Below are 18,687 nucleotides of genomic sequence, written 5' to 3' on the forward strand. Positions count from 1 at the left end.
TTTCGCTACAACATACGCGCATTCGTTCGCAAAAAGGTCGATCGAAAATCACAACATCACCGGAGCGTGAAAATTTTAACTGATTCTGAAAGTTCAGTGCCTGTACTAACTACTGGATGGCCTTAAGTAGATAAAACGGCTCCAACGTGTCGAAATCGGCGATCTAAAGTGTTGATCACCAGGGATCGATTTTAATATCTGTGGTAACAATAGTCAAAGACATGCATTCATTTTTTTTTTCGGACTGCCCAATTTTTCGGATGTTTTCACAGCCCCTAGGGAGTCTGAAAAATCGAATGTTGGCTGTACAACTGACGAAGAGGATGCTTCAAATGATCCATGGGGCGAACGCGTGACGGAAGGAGGATGAGGACAGAAAGGACTGATGCACTGAATAATTAAAAGAAACGAAGCGTGCCACCGCCTCTCTGAAGGAGCTTGAGCTCAAGAAAACAAAGTGTTGGCTGACGCCGAGGTGCAGCTGTCCCTCATCCAAGCCAAAATAAACCCTTTAAAGCAGTGAAACTCAATACTGAGATATTATGTACGGGCTGAGAGTATGTCAGGACAGTTGAGGTTGAGTTCCCAGCTGCTGAGAGAGAATCTTAGTTGTGACAAAGTTCAGGCCTCCTACCGATGAGCTTGCTATCATTTGATAGAAATAGCTCATATCCAAAAATATTTGCTTCTGTATGCATGTCCTTTTCATTCGTATTTGAAGATGTTAGACTTGATTTGGAATGGGTTTTACCATTTTTTCCGCTGTGCATTTTACTACCACCTACTTTATGTTCTCTTTTTCAATAAAATAGATATCACTGCTTACTATTCAAATAGGATTAAATTATTCTTTTTTGTGTCAGCATGCTTACTAGAGAGTGACAGCATCGGGCAACATGGTGTCAGCCCGTCTTGACAGAAAACAAAGTTCTGGTTCATTCAGGGAATTTTGCAAACGTGCTCAGGGAAAACCTGGAAAACTCAGGTAATTTGGAAATGTCAAATTGGTAGACGCCCTGCTTCACGTACCAGAACTCGCACCGAAAATGGCATGCGGCGTAACTTTGCAGCGGCAGGCGTGATTCCTTCAGTTATCTTGACCTTATGAATAAAATTTTTTGCCAGACCCAACTTTCCATCAAACAAGTGCAAAAACTGACAAAAAAGTTCCAGATCAACATCTTGTGGCGCTTGGGTAATGTGGGTGCATTGCAATTCATCATTATACCGTTGATGTGCAGCTGATACTCATTCAGACGCATCAACCTTTTCTATGACATCATCATGCTCAAGGTGCTGCAGCTCTTCACATGCCAGAACTCGCACCGAAAATGGCATGCGGCTTAACTTTGCAGCGACAGGCGTGATTCCTTCGGTTATCTTGACCTTATGAATAAAATTTTTTGCCAGACCTAACTTTCCATCAAACAAGTGTGAAAACTCACAAAAAAGTTCCGGATCAAGATCTTGTGGCGCTTGCGTAATGTGGGTGCATTGCAATTCATCAACATACCGTTGATGTGCAGCCGATACTCATTCAGACGCATCAACCTTTTCTATGACATCATCATGCTCAAGGTGCTGCAGCTCTTCACGTACCAGAACTCGCACCGAAAATGGCATGCGGCTTAACTTTGCAGCGACAGGCGTGATTCCTTCGGTTATCTTGACCTTATGAATAAAATTTTTTGCCAGACCTAACTTTCTATCAAACAAGTGCGAAAACAAGTGCGAAAACGGTGGCTGTAGTGTGTTTGAACTTGTCAACATGCTAAGCCTTTCAACTTGTCACCCGCCATGGTTGCTCAGTGGGTATGGTGTTGGGCTGCTGAGCACGAGGTCGCGGGATCGAATCCCGGCCACGCGGCCACGGCGGCCGCATTTCGATGGGGGCGAAATGCGAAAACACCCGTGTGCTTAGATTTAGGTGCACTTTAAAGAACCCCAGGTGGTCAAAATTTCCGGAGTCCTCCGCTACGGCGTGCCTCATAATGAGAAAGTGGTTTTGGCACGTAAAACCCCAAATATTATTATTATTTCAACTTGTCAACATGCTAAGCCATCCATGCCAAGAGCACGGATGAGAATCCCACGGCGCGTGCCTAGCGCCATCTAGGTTGTATAAACACAGCTACTGAATACCACGATCAGCAAAAACACGCATGCAGGATGAGATGTTATTGGGCAGATCATTGTTGTAAATAATAAAAAGCAAGGGTCCTAGTATGCTGCCCTGCGCTGCACTGGAACTGACATATGCAAGGGGTGACGTAAAATTATTAACGGCTGTAAATTGCTGACAATTTGTTAGAAAGTTAAGACTACGTTAAGCAGTCTGATTTGAGAACGGATGACTTGGAAAATAAACGGCAGTGAGCTGCACATCGAAGGTTTTGGAGAAGTCTAGAAAAATTCAATCTGTTTGAAGACTATGGTCCATGTTAAAATGCAAGTCTGCAGTGAATTCTAGTAACTGCGTCTCAGATGACAAGCCTTTCCTAAACCCATGTTGGTTAATAAAGAAAAAATATTTTGATTCCAGATGATGATAATGTGAGATGCAATGATATGTTCAAGCATTTTACAGCAAATACTTGTCGATTATATGGGACGATAGTTTTCTGGGGAATTCTTGCTGCCACTTTTGTGTACTGGTATCACTTTTGCAATTTTCCAGTATAAGGGAAGCTGGCCTGATGATAACGACTGGCGGAAAATAAGACATAAAAATTTGCTAGATAGTGTGACTGTATTCTTTAAAATTTTCAAGTTAACATTATCGACACCCGAAGAAGTAGTCAACTTAAGGTTACTTATGAGACCTGTGATACCATCCTCTGTTACATCGATGGATTGCATGTACCGGTAATCTATATCAGTGACTTGCGGCAGATTTTAATGGTTTGTATTGTGAATAGGGATGAAATAAATGCATTTAAGACAACTGGGCATTCCTTGTCACTGATTGGAACTTGCTTACCATCACTTAGTGAAATGTGATGCCAGCCACTATTAGGTAAAATTGCCGGCCAGAATTTCTGCGGGTTGTTTTTAAGTAGTGAAGGTAGATCTTCCGAGTAGTATTCTTCATTAGCCTCTCTTAAAGACGAGCAGTAATCTTTAAAAAATGAGCGTTATTTATCCCATACCATGGGTGAGTTTGTATGCTTTGCAGTTTCATATAGCCTTTTCTTCTTGCTTCCTCGCCTTTGAAGGTGCTTGGTGAACCAAGGGTTCTGTCTATCGCCTGTTATTCTGATTAGGGGGATATGCGTTTCCACTAAAGCACACAGCTTTTCTTTAAACAGAAGCCAGTTCTCATTGACTGGCCGAGCAGAAAACGAAGGTAAAAAGGTGCCAGAAAGAAATGTCTCAAGTTCTTTGTTAATGTTGTCATAGTCTCCTCTGTTGCAACCATGGATCGTTTTGTTTGAGATGCCTGTAAATTTCAAGGGGATCTTAAGAGTAAGTTCTAGTAGCTTGTGATTGCTGAAACCGTCGAAGCAAACAACTTCATCAACTGTTTCAGGGTCGTTAGGGAAAACTAAATCTAAATTGTTAGTGCCACGGGTGGGCTGGGTAATCAATTGGAATATATTGAAATCTAACAAAGAAATCAACTCCATTGATGTATGACAAGAGGATGATAGGTTGTTCCAGTCGATCAAAGGAAAATTAAAGTCGCCAAAAAGATGGGCGATATCAGCTTGACAGAACTCAAGAGCTTTAGAAATACTATTGCACTGTTGCACAAGAAAGTACTGGTTTGTATTGAGAGGACGGTAACAACATCGTATCAGCAGCTTGTTCCTCTAAGTTTGACATTCAGCCCGTACTATCTTAATACTGGAATCTACATTAATAACGTGTGAGGTAACTGTTCTTTCGGTACCAAAGAGTATGCCACCCACCTCTCTTTTCAGTGCGATCACACCTTAACATGTTAAATGTGCTATCATGTGGAAATATTTCATTACCTGTTATTTCAGGGTGTAGCCATGTTTAAGTAAGAATAAGAATATCTGAACTGCAGTCATCAAGAAATGAGGCAATATTGTTGCGTTTAGGCAACAGACTGCAGATATTTGGGAAAGATATCGATAATGATGGTGCGATGACGGGTGGCTTTGACTTTCTGTGGTTCACATAATGCAGTGTGGTCTGCTGCTATTTCCCATAAGGAACAATGGTTCACAAGGAACAACAGAACAACAACAGTATAAATGGCGTCCCTAATGCGTAGTCGATCTGTTGATAACGTAAAAGGTTTAGCTTCTGTTTTGGCAAAAGCAATGAGCTGCTTTCTTGCCTGCTGGGCAGCTGGCGAAAAGTCTTCGCAAATTGAAAAACCAGACCCATTTAGTTTGCGTGCAGAAGACAAGATATGGCCTTTGTCTTTGAAAAATGTCATTTTCTCGATAATTGGCCTCACCCTGCCTTCCGTAAACTTCCCTATTGGTGCACCGTCTCAAACTGCACAGTCGTGAACTTCATGACCAATCTTTCGGAGCAAAATTGTGCTCTTTTTTTTTCTGAAGCAGCCCAGAAGAGCAGGTTGGATCACTGAATATCGTTTTCTGCATTTTCACAAATAGGAATTTTATACAGCGGATTGGAAGCGTTATGCAATGTTTCCAAACACTTTCCAGAATCCCCAGCTGGTTGAGATGGCATAGATGCTTCTAACGCTACTAGCTTTGCATTTAGCAGTTTAATCTCATTTACAGCGGCAGCACGTTCTTCGTTTGCTCGTTTCAAGTCAGTGTGCAAAGCCTTCTCATTTTCTGCATGTTTGTATACACTTTCCAAAGCACTTGCCTGTCCTGTTCAGAAATTTTTACAATCGGTTTGCATAGCAGCCATGACATCTTCAAGCTTATTTATTCGTTCCAAGACAGCAGTGAAGGCGCCGGCCTCAAGCTTCAACATTGGACCAGGACTCTGCTCAACGTCACCCGCGAGGACAAGTAACAGCTCAAAGTACATTTTTGATAACAAAGTAACCAACTGATTAAATGCGTCAGTCCGCTCTATTGGGCACGAGATCACTATGATACAATAATCGCTAGATTTAAACCGAAGCAGCACCTGCCAGGTAACTAACCTGCAATAATGGTATTAGTGAGGAAGGTGTACTTGAAACGATGCCGTGCCCGAAGCGGACTATGGCTGACTGGCCCTCTATTGCATGGCATCCCATATTTGGCACATACCAGTTACCATTTTTGTTTGCGTGTGTGAGATGTCCATTATAGAATGTGATACTGTCAAAGTAATTCTCATAGTTATGTGCACTTGTTATCGGCAAGTGCTGCCTTCTCTTGAGCGATACGCAAAACAGAGGTGAAGTAGATTTTGGGAAGCGATGTGAAACTCGGAAGCGCAAACACGAGCAATAGTTTTTTTTTTTTTCTGAAAATTTTCACCGCAGAAACACACAAAAAATATTTTGGCATATTTTATGGTCTCATCAATTCAAGACCGTTATTTGTTTTCTCAATTTTGTCTGCAACTACAGGAGAGAACCCGAAATCGTTGTGTGCCATATTTGGCACAATATGAACTTGAAAGACAAGAAATGGTAACCTGAAATGCTGTCCTCAATGCTGTCCTCCTGCAGCTTTGGGCAATAGCCCAAAGCTGCAGGTCACTTTATCACAAGATGGAATTTTGGAGCTCTGTATGGTGAGGGCGAATCATCTACCAAACTGTCGCCTGAAAAGCGAAAACGAACTGAAACGTAAAGGACATGGTGCTTCAGAGGAACTCACAAGCACGATAGATGACGTGGTGTTATCGTGCGTGCGTTGGTACGATAACTGCGCCGCAACATTTCTGTTGAGCTTTGTTGGTAGAGATCAAGTCCAAAAGACTAAGCGCTGGTTTACCTCCGCCAAGGATTTTTGCAAAATTGATTGTCCCAGGTCTACAACAGACACATGGGCGGGGTGGACCTGCTGGACTCACTACTTTGACTTTACCACATACATATCAGGTCGAAGAAATGGCACTCTTTAAATGACATTTTCATAATTAATGCAATAGAGGGTTAAATCCCCTATTGGCTCACGACATGATCACGACATATGCATGACATCAAGCCCCGCCATGTGCACTGACACACATGCGTTGAGACAACACAATGTCCAGTATCAATCCTTTGTAGAAAAATACTCTAATGAAAGTCCTGTTAGTCTGAAGAACTCATAGTTATAAGCTCTGATCACTGCTGCTGTTGACTAGTGTCCAATGTCATCTGCGTCTTTTGCATGTGTCCTTGCATCTTCATAGTAGCATGCTGCAATCATTCAACTGGGCCAATGTTTGCCACATGCTCCTCTTTCATCAAAAGTGTGCTTTCCATAAGTGGTGTGTCTCGGCAGGTGCCACTGGGTTCGGGTCCTGCCAGCAGTTGTGGACTGCTGCAACATCAGGGCTGTCCAGCTTGTGAGCGACAGCGTGGGCATTCCTGCCAGGGAGTTGCTCCGGCAGGTGGCACCCTCTGTGTTGAGCCGTGCATTGCCCAACTCGGAGCCCCTGTGCTTCCTCCAGGAGCACCTGTCACCAAAGGTGAGCAACATTGTTTGCCAGGCTGGGGATCATGATGTGCAGTAGCGATGGCCTTGTGCACTGCCCATTTTCATCACGAGGATGTACAAATCAAGAGACTGAGCAGGCAGCCCACCTCGCAAAGTCCAGGCAGAGAACTGGAGTGAATGAGAAGTTACAACTGGATGCCATAGTTCTCATCTTCACAACTCCCTCGTAAAAAGCAAGACTGAGATGATAGTGCGGCTCGAAAATGCTGCATTATTGACTTGACACTACAAAACTGTAAAAATTAGTCCATGGCAAATACAGTTGACTTCCGTTAATTTGGCCCTCACGGGACCGTCGTAATTGATCGAATTATGCGGAGGGTCAAAATAAACAACTTGCAAAAAAAAAAGTGAAAACACAGATCTTTATTATTTGGCAGTATTTTCCTGACTCTAACATTCCCCCAAATCAAGCGCATCTGATTTCTGTGGATACAAATTGGAGTGCTAACACACAGATAACAATGCGCCTAAACGAAGTAGAAATCTAACGCACACTTGATTTCTTAGCAAGAAAAATGGGAAAGGGTCTAATAAATGTGTTGCACAGTGGCACCTGGCTTTCTAAAGTCAGCTTCACTGCCCGATTTTAAAAACGAAGGCTTTTCTTTTTTGCAAACTTCGCTGGGTTTCATGATCGTGTGTGCTGTGGTCAGGCTGTTCTCTTGCCTACCAATCACAATGCAGTACACACGCCGCTGGGTTCCTTGCACCACCACCAGATAATACTTGCCTCCACGTATCTGCAGCGGCGGCGGCCGTGTGGGGGAAGAAAAAAAAAGAACCGGAAAGCTTGCCCTCGTGCATTTGTGGCTGCATGGTAATGAGGAAGTAAACGGATCTTGCAAATAGAATGGATTCGAATTGCGCTATCTACGTATGCGCATACTGCCTCTTAAACCATGATGCGTTCAAGGCGCCCGTCGTACTTGCTGCCCTTGAGTGTGTGCGCGTGCATGTGCATACTCATGTTTCGACTCTGGATGCACTCACAATAAGCTTCGCTGTATATAGGATAGGATAGGAATAACTTTATTAAAATTTCGTTAACTGATGGTTAAACGCATCGTGACGTTGGCCAAGCGTCGACCCAGTTTGGCCTGTTTCTGGTGGGTCGTGAGGCTTATGCTTTTCGAGCGCACCCCGGGCCAGCTGGATGGCCCATAGTTGAGCGTCCTTGTCTGTAGACTGCACTGCACTGTGAACTTCGGGCGGGTATGTCCTGGAGACAGCTTCAGTCTGGAACTTCGCACAGTCCCACATGATGTTACATTGGTCCACAGGACCCATTTCACAAACACCGCACACATCATCATCATCAGCCAGGTTACGCCCACTGCAGGGCAAAGGCCTCTTCCATACTTCTCCAACAACCCCGCTCATGTACTAATTGTGTCCATGTTGTCCCTGCAAAATTCTTAATCTCATCCGCCCACCTAAGTTTCTGCCGCCACCTGCTATGCTTCCCTTCCCTTGGAATCCATTCCGTAACCCTTAATGACCATCGGTTATCTTCCCTCCTCATTACATGTCATGTCCATGCCGCCATTTCTTTTTCTTGATTTCAACCAAGATGTCAGTATCTAGCGTTTGTTCCCTCACCCAATCTGCTCTTTTCCTTAACGTTAAAACCATGATTCTTCTTTCCATAGCTCGTTGCCTCGTCCTCAATTTAAGTAGAACCCTTTTCGTAAGCCTCCAGGTTTCTGCCCTGTAGGTGAGTACTGGTAAGACACAGCTATTATACACTTTTCTCTTGAGGGATAATGGCAACCTGCTGTTCATGATCTGGGAATGCCTGCCAAACGCACCCCAGTCCATTCTTATTCTTCTGCTTATTTCCATCTCATGATCCAGATCCGCCGTCACTACCTGCCCTAAGTAGATGTATTCCCTTACCACTTCCAGTGCCTCGCTACCTATTGTAAGTTGCTGTTCTCTTCCGAGACTGTTGAACATTACTTTAGTTTTCTGCAGATTAATTTTTATACCCACTCTTCTGCTTTGCCTTTCCAGGTCAGTGAGCATGCATTGCAATTGGTCCCCTGAATTACTAAGCAAGGCAATATAATCAGTGAATCGCAAGTTACTAAGGTATTCTCCACTAACTTTTATCCCCAATTCTTCCCAATCCAGGTCTCTGAATACCTCCTGTAAACACGCTGTAAATAGCATTGGAGAGATCGTATCTCCCTGTCTGACGCCTTTCTTTATTGGGATTTTGTTGCTACCGTCGATGCGCTCTCTCGCCTAACACTGTCTGTATCTTGTATCGTATTGCCAACAACTGTCGAATTTAGCGCCCTGGTTGCAACGCAAGCACAAGTCTCAGAAATCGCTAAGCTTCGCATGGCCTCTGGAACGATCGAGTTCTGTATTACCCTTCTGCCCCCCACTGTTCCCATTCTCCACGACATGCGTGCTGGCAACCCTAGGCATCTTGCTCTTAGTGACTTCGTCGCGCTGTTTTCGGCTCTCTGCACAGCCTCTCCCATCCCGGAATCCACGCCACGCAACATGTTATTCCTGCCATTTTGTCTTTCCAGGTATCAGCACGGACATTCATGGGTGGATTCGCAGTTGTTTGCATTGCCAGCAATCCAAGGTTCATTGTCATACCTTGACCCTGCACGGTTCCTTCCCACCACCTTCAGAGCATTTCGACAAGGTCCATGTTGTCATTCGAGGACCATGGCCTCCATCAGATGGAGACACCTACAGTGCTCACGGAATGAAATGCGACAGGGAGCATTTAGTAGAACTCTGCACACGTGCAAAGTACTCAAGAGTACCATGTCATGTCGCTAGGAATCTGGTCACCAAAGGTGACGCGGACTCCGATATAAGTGTACACGCCAAAATTACGTCAATGTGTCACGAACTGCAGCTGGTAGGAATGAAAATATGCACATTAGTTAGGCCTAAATTGACGCGTTTCATTCCGTGAGCACTGTACCTGCTGACGTGCATTGACTCCTTTACTAATTTGCCAGAGACGTTTTCCATCCCCGATATGGCTAGAATTTTCCTTTTGGTGTGGGTGTCACGTTTCGATGTTCCGTCTACCATCATCACTGATTGAGGTTGATAGTTCGTCTTCCCTTTTCAAAAAAGGTGCAGTTTCGCCTGAAATTGAAGCATCGAATGTGATAGTAAATTGTGAATAGCATTCACAATTTAATAACATCTTCGTCCGACCTTCCGGCGAAGGGACGCGCATCTCACTTGTAGAACGGAACTTATCGGCGCAGCAGTTGGAATGGGCCGTTGTTCGTCTGCGTCGTGGGACATATTCAACTCCGGTAGATCCGGTGGGAGTCCAGCAAGGCGACGGCTCCGTCGAAGAACTTCTAGTTCAGCCTCCATCTTCAGGTGTCGATTACCCCGCATTTTCCACCACAACAGTTACGAAGAGTTGCGAAGAAATGGTTTTATTTACAGAGATGGACGATGATCGTAGCGTGATAGTAGCGCAGCTCGGGCTCTCAAGCTCCTCGTTCTCTTCGTCTTCGCTTCTTTCTTCTTGTCCGTGCCTTTCATATCTGTTACAATATCGAATTTTCTATCTTGAAGTTCTTCAACTGCCGACGGAGCCGAGCATTAGGTGAGCGAGATGATCCGCGAATACATTCCATAACGGAGGGGCAGTAGCAATTCTCGTACGTTGGCAAAAGGCAAACGTACGAGAATTGCTGGATGGGAGCTGGTCGAGAGCTGCGAGCGAAGGGAATGCAGGCGATGCGTCCTGCGGTTTCCTCATGGAAGGTGGTAAGCAACCTGCGTTTGAAGACGGTCGTAAGGGACAACGAGAGAGAGCATTGGCATCCTGTTGTTTCTCTGCAGACTTGTAGATGACGTCGAAGTTGTATTCTTGTAAACGAAGTATCCAACGGCCGAGACGTCGCGTCGCCGTTGCCAACCAGTGCAAGGCGTGGTGATCAGTAATGACCGTAAAGTGGCGGCCGTGCAGATGAGGCTGAAATTTTTGGACGGACCAAACAACGGCGAGACACTGTCGCTCGATAATCGTATAATTTTTCTCCGCATTCGTTATTTGCGACTTGCATGTGCAACCACACATTCTTCAGAATTTTGCTGATGTTGCAGAAGAACAGGGCCAATACTGTGGCCGCTGGCGTCAGTATGTAGAAGAGCGGGTGCGGTGTTGTCGAAAATATAAAGCACAGGTTTGGACGTGAGGGCACGCTTGAGGGCGTCAAAAGCAGTTTGGCATTCGTCCGACCATACGTAGGGGGCAGTGGCATAGCCAGAAATTTCGTTTGGGGAAGGCTTACGTTGCAGCTCGGCCTCCTCCTTAAAGGAAGCTTTAGCTCGGGTGCTCCTAATTAACCCTTGTCCACAACGTAACCAATTCACGTAAGATAAAAATTGACATAGGAAATCTGTGCACTTTGAATGTTATAATAGATGCCATTTCCAGAACCGCGATATCTCTTCTTGATGCGTAGCTATTAGTTTGTAAACGATGTGGGGAGCACCCGCCTCCATTTCCTCCCGCGTACCCGCGGCGTCCCGTTCGCACGTGGCGACGGGTCGCGCCGGCGTAGACATGGGAGAGAGGCACTACGCACCCTCCCTTTCTCCGTCGCTGTGATGACGCGCGTACCCCTCTTCCCCTACGCGGCTCACGGGAAAGGGAAACGTATCCGGCGGGCGTGGAGGACTTCCCCTCGCAAAAAGGTAAAAAAGCATAAGAGCGCGCCACTGGGAGAGACTCGCTCTCTTGGGACGCCGACGCCTTGGACCGCCTGCACAGCACCTGCCGCATTCCGTGAGTGACCTCGTTTGTCTGACCCACCCAGACAACGAGGCAAGCCTTTTCCTACTTTTACTGAGAGGACGTCCCTCTGCGAGTAGAGAGTAGAGAGAGAGAGAGAGAGAGCAAATGATAAGGAAAGGTAGGGAGGTTAACTAGGACTGAGCCCGGTTGGCTACCCTACACTGGGGAAAGGGAAAAGGGGACGGAAAGATTAAAAGAAGAAGAGAAAGTCCACCGGGGATATCGTTCAGTCACTCAGTCTGGATCATAGTCGCTGACTCAATCCAGTAGCCTTCAAATATCGCAGCAGAGCGAGTGTTCGCTATTGCTAATAGCAATAAACGTTGTTACCGTTGACACCGCTGGTTGCCTTATTCGTCCGAACCCGGCGTAGCCGCGATTCCCGCGCTACGGGTTGGGAGTACCACGAAGCGACTGCGTGGGGCTAGATCCGGAGCTCGCCTTCAGCCCTAGCCGCACGCAGAGTGGAACCCCCACAACGTCGTCCTTCTATTCTTTCGAACTTTCAAATTTTTCAAAATATATTAAACAAAATTCAGCCCCTAAATCGAAATTCCGCTTCCAAAAGACACTAGAATTTAGCTTTCTCTCAAATGCAACAAATTTCATTAAAAGCGATTAAGGGCTTAGCTCCGAAAAGCTTTTCTGCGTTTTACATGTACTTGAATAGGCCGCGTCGCAGTTGGGACCCAGCTAAAGTTTTCTCTTAAGTGGGTGGAGACATCAGAATTTTCGTTCATGTGTTTGTTGATTCAAACGTTGCGTCATGCTTCAGGGAGCACGATACACGCAGCGGGATTCATATATATCCGATAAATAATTTAATAATAGCATAATTATACCGAGCGATTTCGGTTTCGGTTTCTGGGCTTGGGGGATGCTATGACGTCACAGAGGAGGAAGCGCAACATGGCTTGGTCACATGAGCCACAAAAAATAGTGACGTAAAACTATGCTGCGTCGTCTGCTCGCGCACACGCGTGCTTTGCCAGCAGAGGTAAACAACTGGCGATTCGAAGTGCATGTCGCGATTATTATAATTATTGCGAAGAGCGACAACAACGGTAAGAAAATATTGCGGCTTGTGAGAGTCGGTGATTCATTTCGAAGCGCCGTAAGCTTTAGCTTTGAAGTAAACCGGAAAAGGCCTAGCGACGATATCGGCGGCACCGAACGATCAGAAGCGGTGAAGCTGCCGTCGGTGCCAGAGTGACCACTCCTCGGTCGCTAATTGGCCGCTTTGCCGTACGGCCGCCGCACAAATGGGTCCCGGACCCGTCCTCTCTACGGCCAGGAAATCTTGCCGTTCGCGAGCAAAACCACCATCGCACGGGGGCGCGCGAACGGCAAACGGCGCGCGGCGAGTTTCCGTGCCGGTACCGTGGACGGGCCCTCACATTGAGAAAGGCCAAGCGAACGAGAGACCGCTCCGAGCTGCCGAACCATGCGACTATGCGAGGAGAGAAGAGGACAACACGAACGCCGCATATCCTGGTTCCTTTCGGAGTCGGCCGGCTAATGTTACACTCAAACGTGTAAAGGCCCATCCGCACGACAACTCGCCGCACGCAGTTTGCCGTTCGCGGGCCGCCGTGCGGCGTTCGTGTTGTCCACTTCTCTCCTCTTGTGTCCGTGTCTGCACGCCTTACCCCGTCTTTGCATTAAGAAAGGATTTCTATATGCCTGTAGCTCGGTCATAGTGGAGGCTATGCTCGGTCGCTCGGCTCAGCAGGCTTCGTAATCGGCATTTCATCGCTACTCATCATACGTCACGTTTTTGTGCTAGTGTGCTATGACGTCAATATTTTCGTTCCTCCTCTGTGAAGTAGTAACTGCTGCGCTAGCGATGGGTCTCAACTACGAGAAGGAGTGTTAAAGACTTTTTGGAGCTGAATTAAAATTATTTTGAAATGTTTGCAGCGTCCAATACCTCGTTCTGGGTGTCCTTGCATACGGAAGCAGCCTACAACATGCTTTTTATAGCCTCAAAATTTGGTGTCTCAATCCCTTTAAACAATTTTTCGAGGAATCAAATACATGAATAATAACTGCGCTGCCATTGCCAAAGATGCTCCAAACGAATTCTTGAATGCTACACACTATCAAAATAAGTAAAATATGTATTTTTTTCATAAAAGAATATACTGTGAGCATTATATTATCACTTCATCTTCTTCATCTGTATATATTTATCATCATGGCCAGTGTCATCTGTATCGTATCTGGCGCAGCGCTGGCTTCGCATCTATGGCACGTGTGACGTGACAGCTATCGGTATCGCCCATGACACATTGTGGTGAGGGAACACACCCTCTCCCACTTAGTGTATATATACACGGCTGTTGAATAAACGGGGACGCTTTCCGCTCCCTTTGCTTGGAGCCTCTGGTCATGTCTTGCCTGCAGCACCGCACGATACATGGTGTCAGAAGTGGGATCAACGCCGACGTCCAGTCTTGGTGAACCGACGATTATACTACAAGACCAGCCCCATGGACTTCCTGAAGCCACCAGGCCCGCTGAGCTCGGCTGGTGAAATTGCCAAGAACTGGCAGGCATTCAAGCAAAGGTTCGAATTTTTTCTCGCCGCGTCAGAACAGCCAACCGGCAAGCCTCGAACGGAACCATGCAAGACAGCACTTCTGCTGAGCGTTGCAGGCGAGGAAGCCATCGAGATCTTCAACACGTTCAGCTTTGGCGAAGACGAGAGCAGGAATGACTACGCCACTGTCATTGCGAAGTTCGATGCATATTGTGCGGCTCAGCAGAACGAAGTCCATGAGCGCTACGTTTTCCGTACGCGAGTCCAGGCCCTGGTGAGCTTTTCGAACGTTTTTTGCGAGACCTAAAGAACCAGGCACGAGCATGCAACTTTGGCTCCCAAATGGACGCAATGATTAGGGACCAAATTGTTTATGGAACTAACGACGAGAAACTTCGAGAAAGGTTGCTGCGGGACACTACGCTGAATTTACTGAAGGCTGAGCAGGTTGCTAAAGCAGCTGAAGCGACGGCAGCGCAACAAAAAGTTTGGGCACGGGACGAAAGCCACATTGACGTGATGCGTAAGGAACACCCAAGTAAATAAAGTGAGTTACCCAGGCATTATAAGTGTCCAAAGTGCGCACGTATGCACCCGCCACGAAGGTGTCCTGCATTCGGGAAAACATGTCGCAAATGTCAACGCCCCAACCATTTTGCTATCTGCTGCAGACGATTTGCTGATATTGGCGAACTTCAGGGCGGTGAAGATAACTTTGACATTCTGGACGTGTCAAGCTGCGCAGCAAACCAACACGACTGGACAGTTGTCAGCCAAATCAAGAACGTACCACTTGAATTCAAGGTCGACACAGGAGCGCAAGCAAATCTACTACCTTTCGGATGCTACCATAAAATTCGCCCAAAACCGCCCCTGAAACCAAGCAGCGCAGTGTTACGTTTGTATGGCGGAGGGGTTATCATGCATGATGGAGTCATTCGTACAGAATTAGCACTAGGTGATCGTTGCGCCGTCCTCGACTTCTTCGTGGTGTCCAAGGGGCATCAGGCCATCCTAGGCTTACAGGCTAGCGAAAACCTTGGACTTGTGTCACGCATACACGCAGTATCTCGAAACAGTTCCGAGGAAGTCGCAAGGAACTTTCGCCACTTGTTCACAGGAACCGGGTGCGTTGAAAGGGTCTATCGAATGGTTCTACGTGACGACGCCACGCCAATCGTCCAAGCAGCCCGACGAGTGCCGCTGGCTCTACAGGAACCCTTGCGAGAAGAACTGGGACGCATGGAGCGCGCAGGCATCATAACCAAAGTCACCGAGCCCACAGACTGGGTAAGCCCATTGGTCATTGTTAGAAAGAAGGACGGGAAAATTCGAGTATGTATCGACCCCAGGAGGATTAACCAATGCATCAAGAGAGAACATTACACAATGCCGCGAAGAGAAGACATAGAGGCAGAGTTAGCGGGCACTACAGTTTTCACCCGTCTTGACGCGAACTCTGGTTTTCACCAAATTCCGTTGGACAATGAAACCTCGCGAATTTGCACCTTTGCAACGCCATTCGGGCGCTACAGATTTCTGCGCTTACCGTTTGGTATAGCATCGGCGCCTGAGGTATTCCAGAAAACGCTAAATGAAATTGTTGAAGGCCTTCCTGGGGTCAGAGTATACGTTGATGATGTACTGGTGTGGGGGTCGTCGAGGCAGGAGCATGACAGGCGGCTGCAGTCGGTACTGCAAGCAGCAGAACGCGGCGGTCTGACATTTAATCCGAACAAGTGTTCATTGGTGTCGGTAAAATTGAGTTTCTTGGTGACGTCATTGACCAGGAAGGCATCAAACCAAGCCCGTCACTGACAAAATCAATTATTCAAATTCCACCGCCGACCGACAAGCTCGCTGTACAGAGGATGCTAGGAACCGTGAATTATTCCAGCAAGTTTATGCCGTCACTGGCCCAAAGGACGACGCTCCTCAGAAATCTTATAAAGCAGAATACTGCGTTTGACTGGACGCCTAATCACGCTGAAGAGTGGAGGCAGCTTTGCGAAAGTTTAAGTAGAGCGCCTTTACTAGCCGTGTTCGATCGAACAAAAGCAACAAAGGTGTCATGTGATGCATCGCAAAACGGAATCGGCGCAGTGCTATTGCAGTGCCACCAGGATACATGGAAGCCAGTCGCGTATGCCTCGCGGGCGCTTACAGAGTGCGAACAACGTTACTCGCAAATTGAAAAGGAGGCACTCGCGGTGGCATATGGATGCGAGAAGTTTAACCATTTTGTCTATGGTCGGCCGTTTATTCTAGAAACTGATCACCATCCTTTGATCGCCATCTCGCAGAAGGCCATTGGCGACATGCCCCCGAGGTTGCAGCGTTTTTTCCTGCGCCTTCGTCGTTATGACGTAAAACTTCAGTTCACACCAGGGAAGCAACTGCTTCTCGCTGACGTGCTGTCACGTGCAACAACCGGACCCATCACGGAAAACGACGTCATCAACGACGACACTGAAGTGCACGCAGTAAGTGTTGTTTCCTCACTTGTCACCGATAACACCTGGAAGAGGTTGGCTACGGAAACTAGTCGGGATGAAGAATTAAAGCAAGTTCTTGTGGACTTGGCGGCAGGAAAAGCACTCCAAGGCCATTGGAAATCTTTTGAAGGAGAGCTTTCTCACGTGAACGGAGTCCTCTTAAAAGGGTGCAAAGTTGTAATTCCGGCTACGATGAGGAAAGAAACATTGGAACGCATTCATCAAGGTCATCTGGGCATTAATAAATGCAAATCACGGGCCAGGCATCTCGTCTTCTTGCCAGGAATAAACCGTGACATAGAAACTTTCGCACAGGCGTGTTCTGCATGCAAAACGTACGCGTACAGACAGCCCCAAGAGCCGTTACGCCCAGTGCCTGATAAACGGTGGCATCGTGTCGGCATCAATATTTTTGAGCATGGTGGACGGTCATACCTGTGCGTCTACGACGCGTTATCAAACTTTCCTGAAGTACAGCTGCTAAAAGATACTACCGCGAAGACGGTCATTGAAGCAACAAGTGCAATCTTTGCTAGATACGGCATACCAGTTGAAGTTTGTTCGGATAATGGCCCACAATTTTCTAGCCACGCTTTTGCTGCGTTTGCCCGAAGGTACGACTTCAACCACACCACTTCTAGCCCTCGGTACCCCCACTCCAACGGACTGGCGGAAAAAGGCGTGCCAGTAGTTTAGAGGATTTTAAAGAAAAGCACTCAAATGAATCACGATTTTTGGCTTGGTCTTCTTGCCTACAGATCTACTCCAATGGAATCCGGACCATCACCTGGCGAAGTACTTCAAGGAAGACGACTACGGACAACGTTGCCCGACGTCCGGCCCTGCCCAGGTCGCAGCGTACAGAAGCATCGTCAGACCGACCGTTGCAGCCGACGACTACCACCAATCAACCCCCGAGACACGGTACGCATCAAAGAAGGGGAGTGGGCCACCAAAGGTCAAGTCGTTCAAGCTGCGACATATCCCCGCTCGTATAACATAATCACTGAAGACGGCACATTCTTGCGGCGCAATCGGCGACATCTGCTGCCTACAAGAGAAGCTTTTCGACAAAGAGGCCTTTGTGACTCCGAGGAAGACCTCCGCCAAGGGGCTGACGGAAGACCTTCACCATACAGCAGCAACAGTGCCGCCGAGTCACCGGCCACAACTGGCCACATTCCCGCCTCATCCAACGCTCCTGCATGCTTGCAGCAGAACCAAGAACCTGCGTTCAGAAGGTCAACCCGAGAGCGAAGGCCCCCACAGAGGCTTACTTATAATCGAAGCTTTATGCAAGTTCCCTAAATCGCGTTCTCAATGTTCGTTTCTACTTATGTTCTTTCCTGTGTTTCTTTTTTTTTTTTCCTCCTTTGAAAGAAAAGGTGATGTATCGTATCTGGCGCAGCGCTGGCTTCGCATCTATGGCACGTGTGACGTGACAGCTATCGGTATCGCCCATGACACATTGTGATGAGGGAACACACCCTCTCCCACTTAGTGTATATATACACGGCTGTTGAATAAACGGGGACGCTTTCCGCTCCCCTTTCTTGGAGCCTCTGGTCATGTCTTGCCTGCAGCACCGCACGATACATCATCGTCTTCAGCGCGCGTCCGGCGCAATAAACCATTGAGGCTTAACAGCTGTCTGTCAAGTGGTCGAGGCTGCTTTCGATCCCTTGGTCCTCTATGCCTTCGAGTTTCCCTGGAGCTTCGTTCAGGCCGCCGCTTGCTCCAACTTGTGGGGATGCGCGACTCTCACACGTCCCCTGATATGTTGTTTTCCCGCACGGCTCGCGTGGCCTGGCGCCCGCAGCGGTCGGAGTGGCTGAGGCCCAGTACGAGAGATGGCGCGAGTGTTGCACTGCGGACGCCGCCTACAGGCGGGGCTACTTGGGCGCGGGAAAGGAAGGCTCGTTCTCTTGGGCGGCGGACCGGCGAACGCGGCGGGCGTCCCGCGCGTGCGCCAATCCATGCTTCTGCGAGACAGTCTCACGTGGCCGCCTTCGAACGCGCCACCGTTCGCATGACCGTACACGCGAACGACCAGGCGTTGCGATCCAGCATGGGGCGAACATATTCGCTCGCTATCCGGTCGCGGTGAGTCGGACTTCTAGATTTGTCGTGCACCCACCGGCATGTTTTGTGGATAGCAACTCGACTAGCAGGCATTGATCTATGAAAGGTGCAATAAATGCCATTGTGATTGTTTGCACTACTGTGTTGTCGTTCCTTTGTCCCAGGAGC

At 47.5% G+C, this 18,687-nt stretch overlaps 1 protein-coding gene across 1 annotated transcript in view; it reads left to right on the forward strand.

Moving 5' to 3' along the window:
* Nucleotides 1-18,687, forward strand: part of LOC142584535 (uncharacterized) — a 714,262-nt gene that overhangs the window by 573,312 nt on the left and 122,263 nt on the right. The window contains exon 26 of the mRNA XM_075694643.1: nt 6,384-6,570. Coding sequence (XP_075550758.1) covers nt 6,384-6,570 — 187 coding nt within the window. The remainder of the gene's footprint in view (nt 1-6,383; nt 6,571-18,687) is intronic.

The sequence above is a fragment of the Dermacentor variabilis genome, chromosome 6, assembly GCF_050947875.1.
Source record: "Dermacentor variabilis isolate Ectoservices chromosome 6, ASM5094787v1, whole genome shotgun sequence".
Lineage (NCBI taxonomy): Eukaryota > Metazoa > Arthropoda > Arachnida > Ixodida > Ixodidae > Dermacentor > Dermacentor variabilis.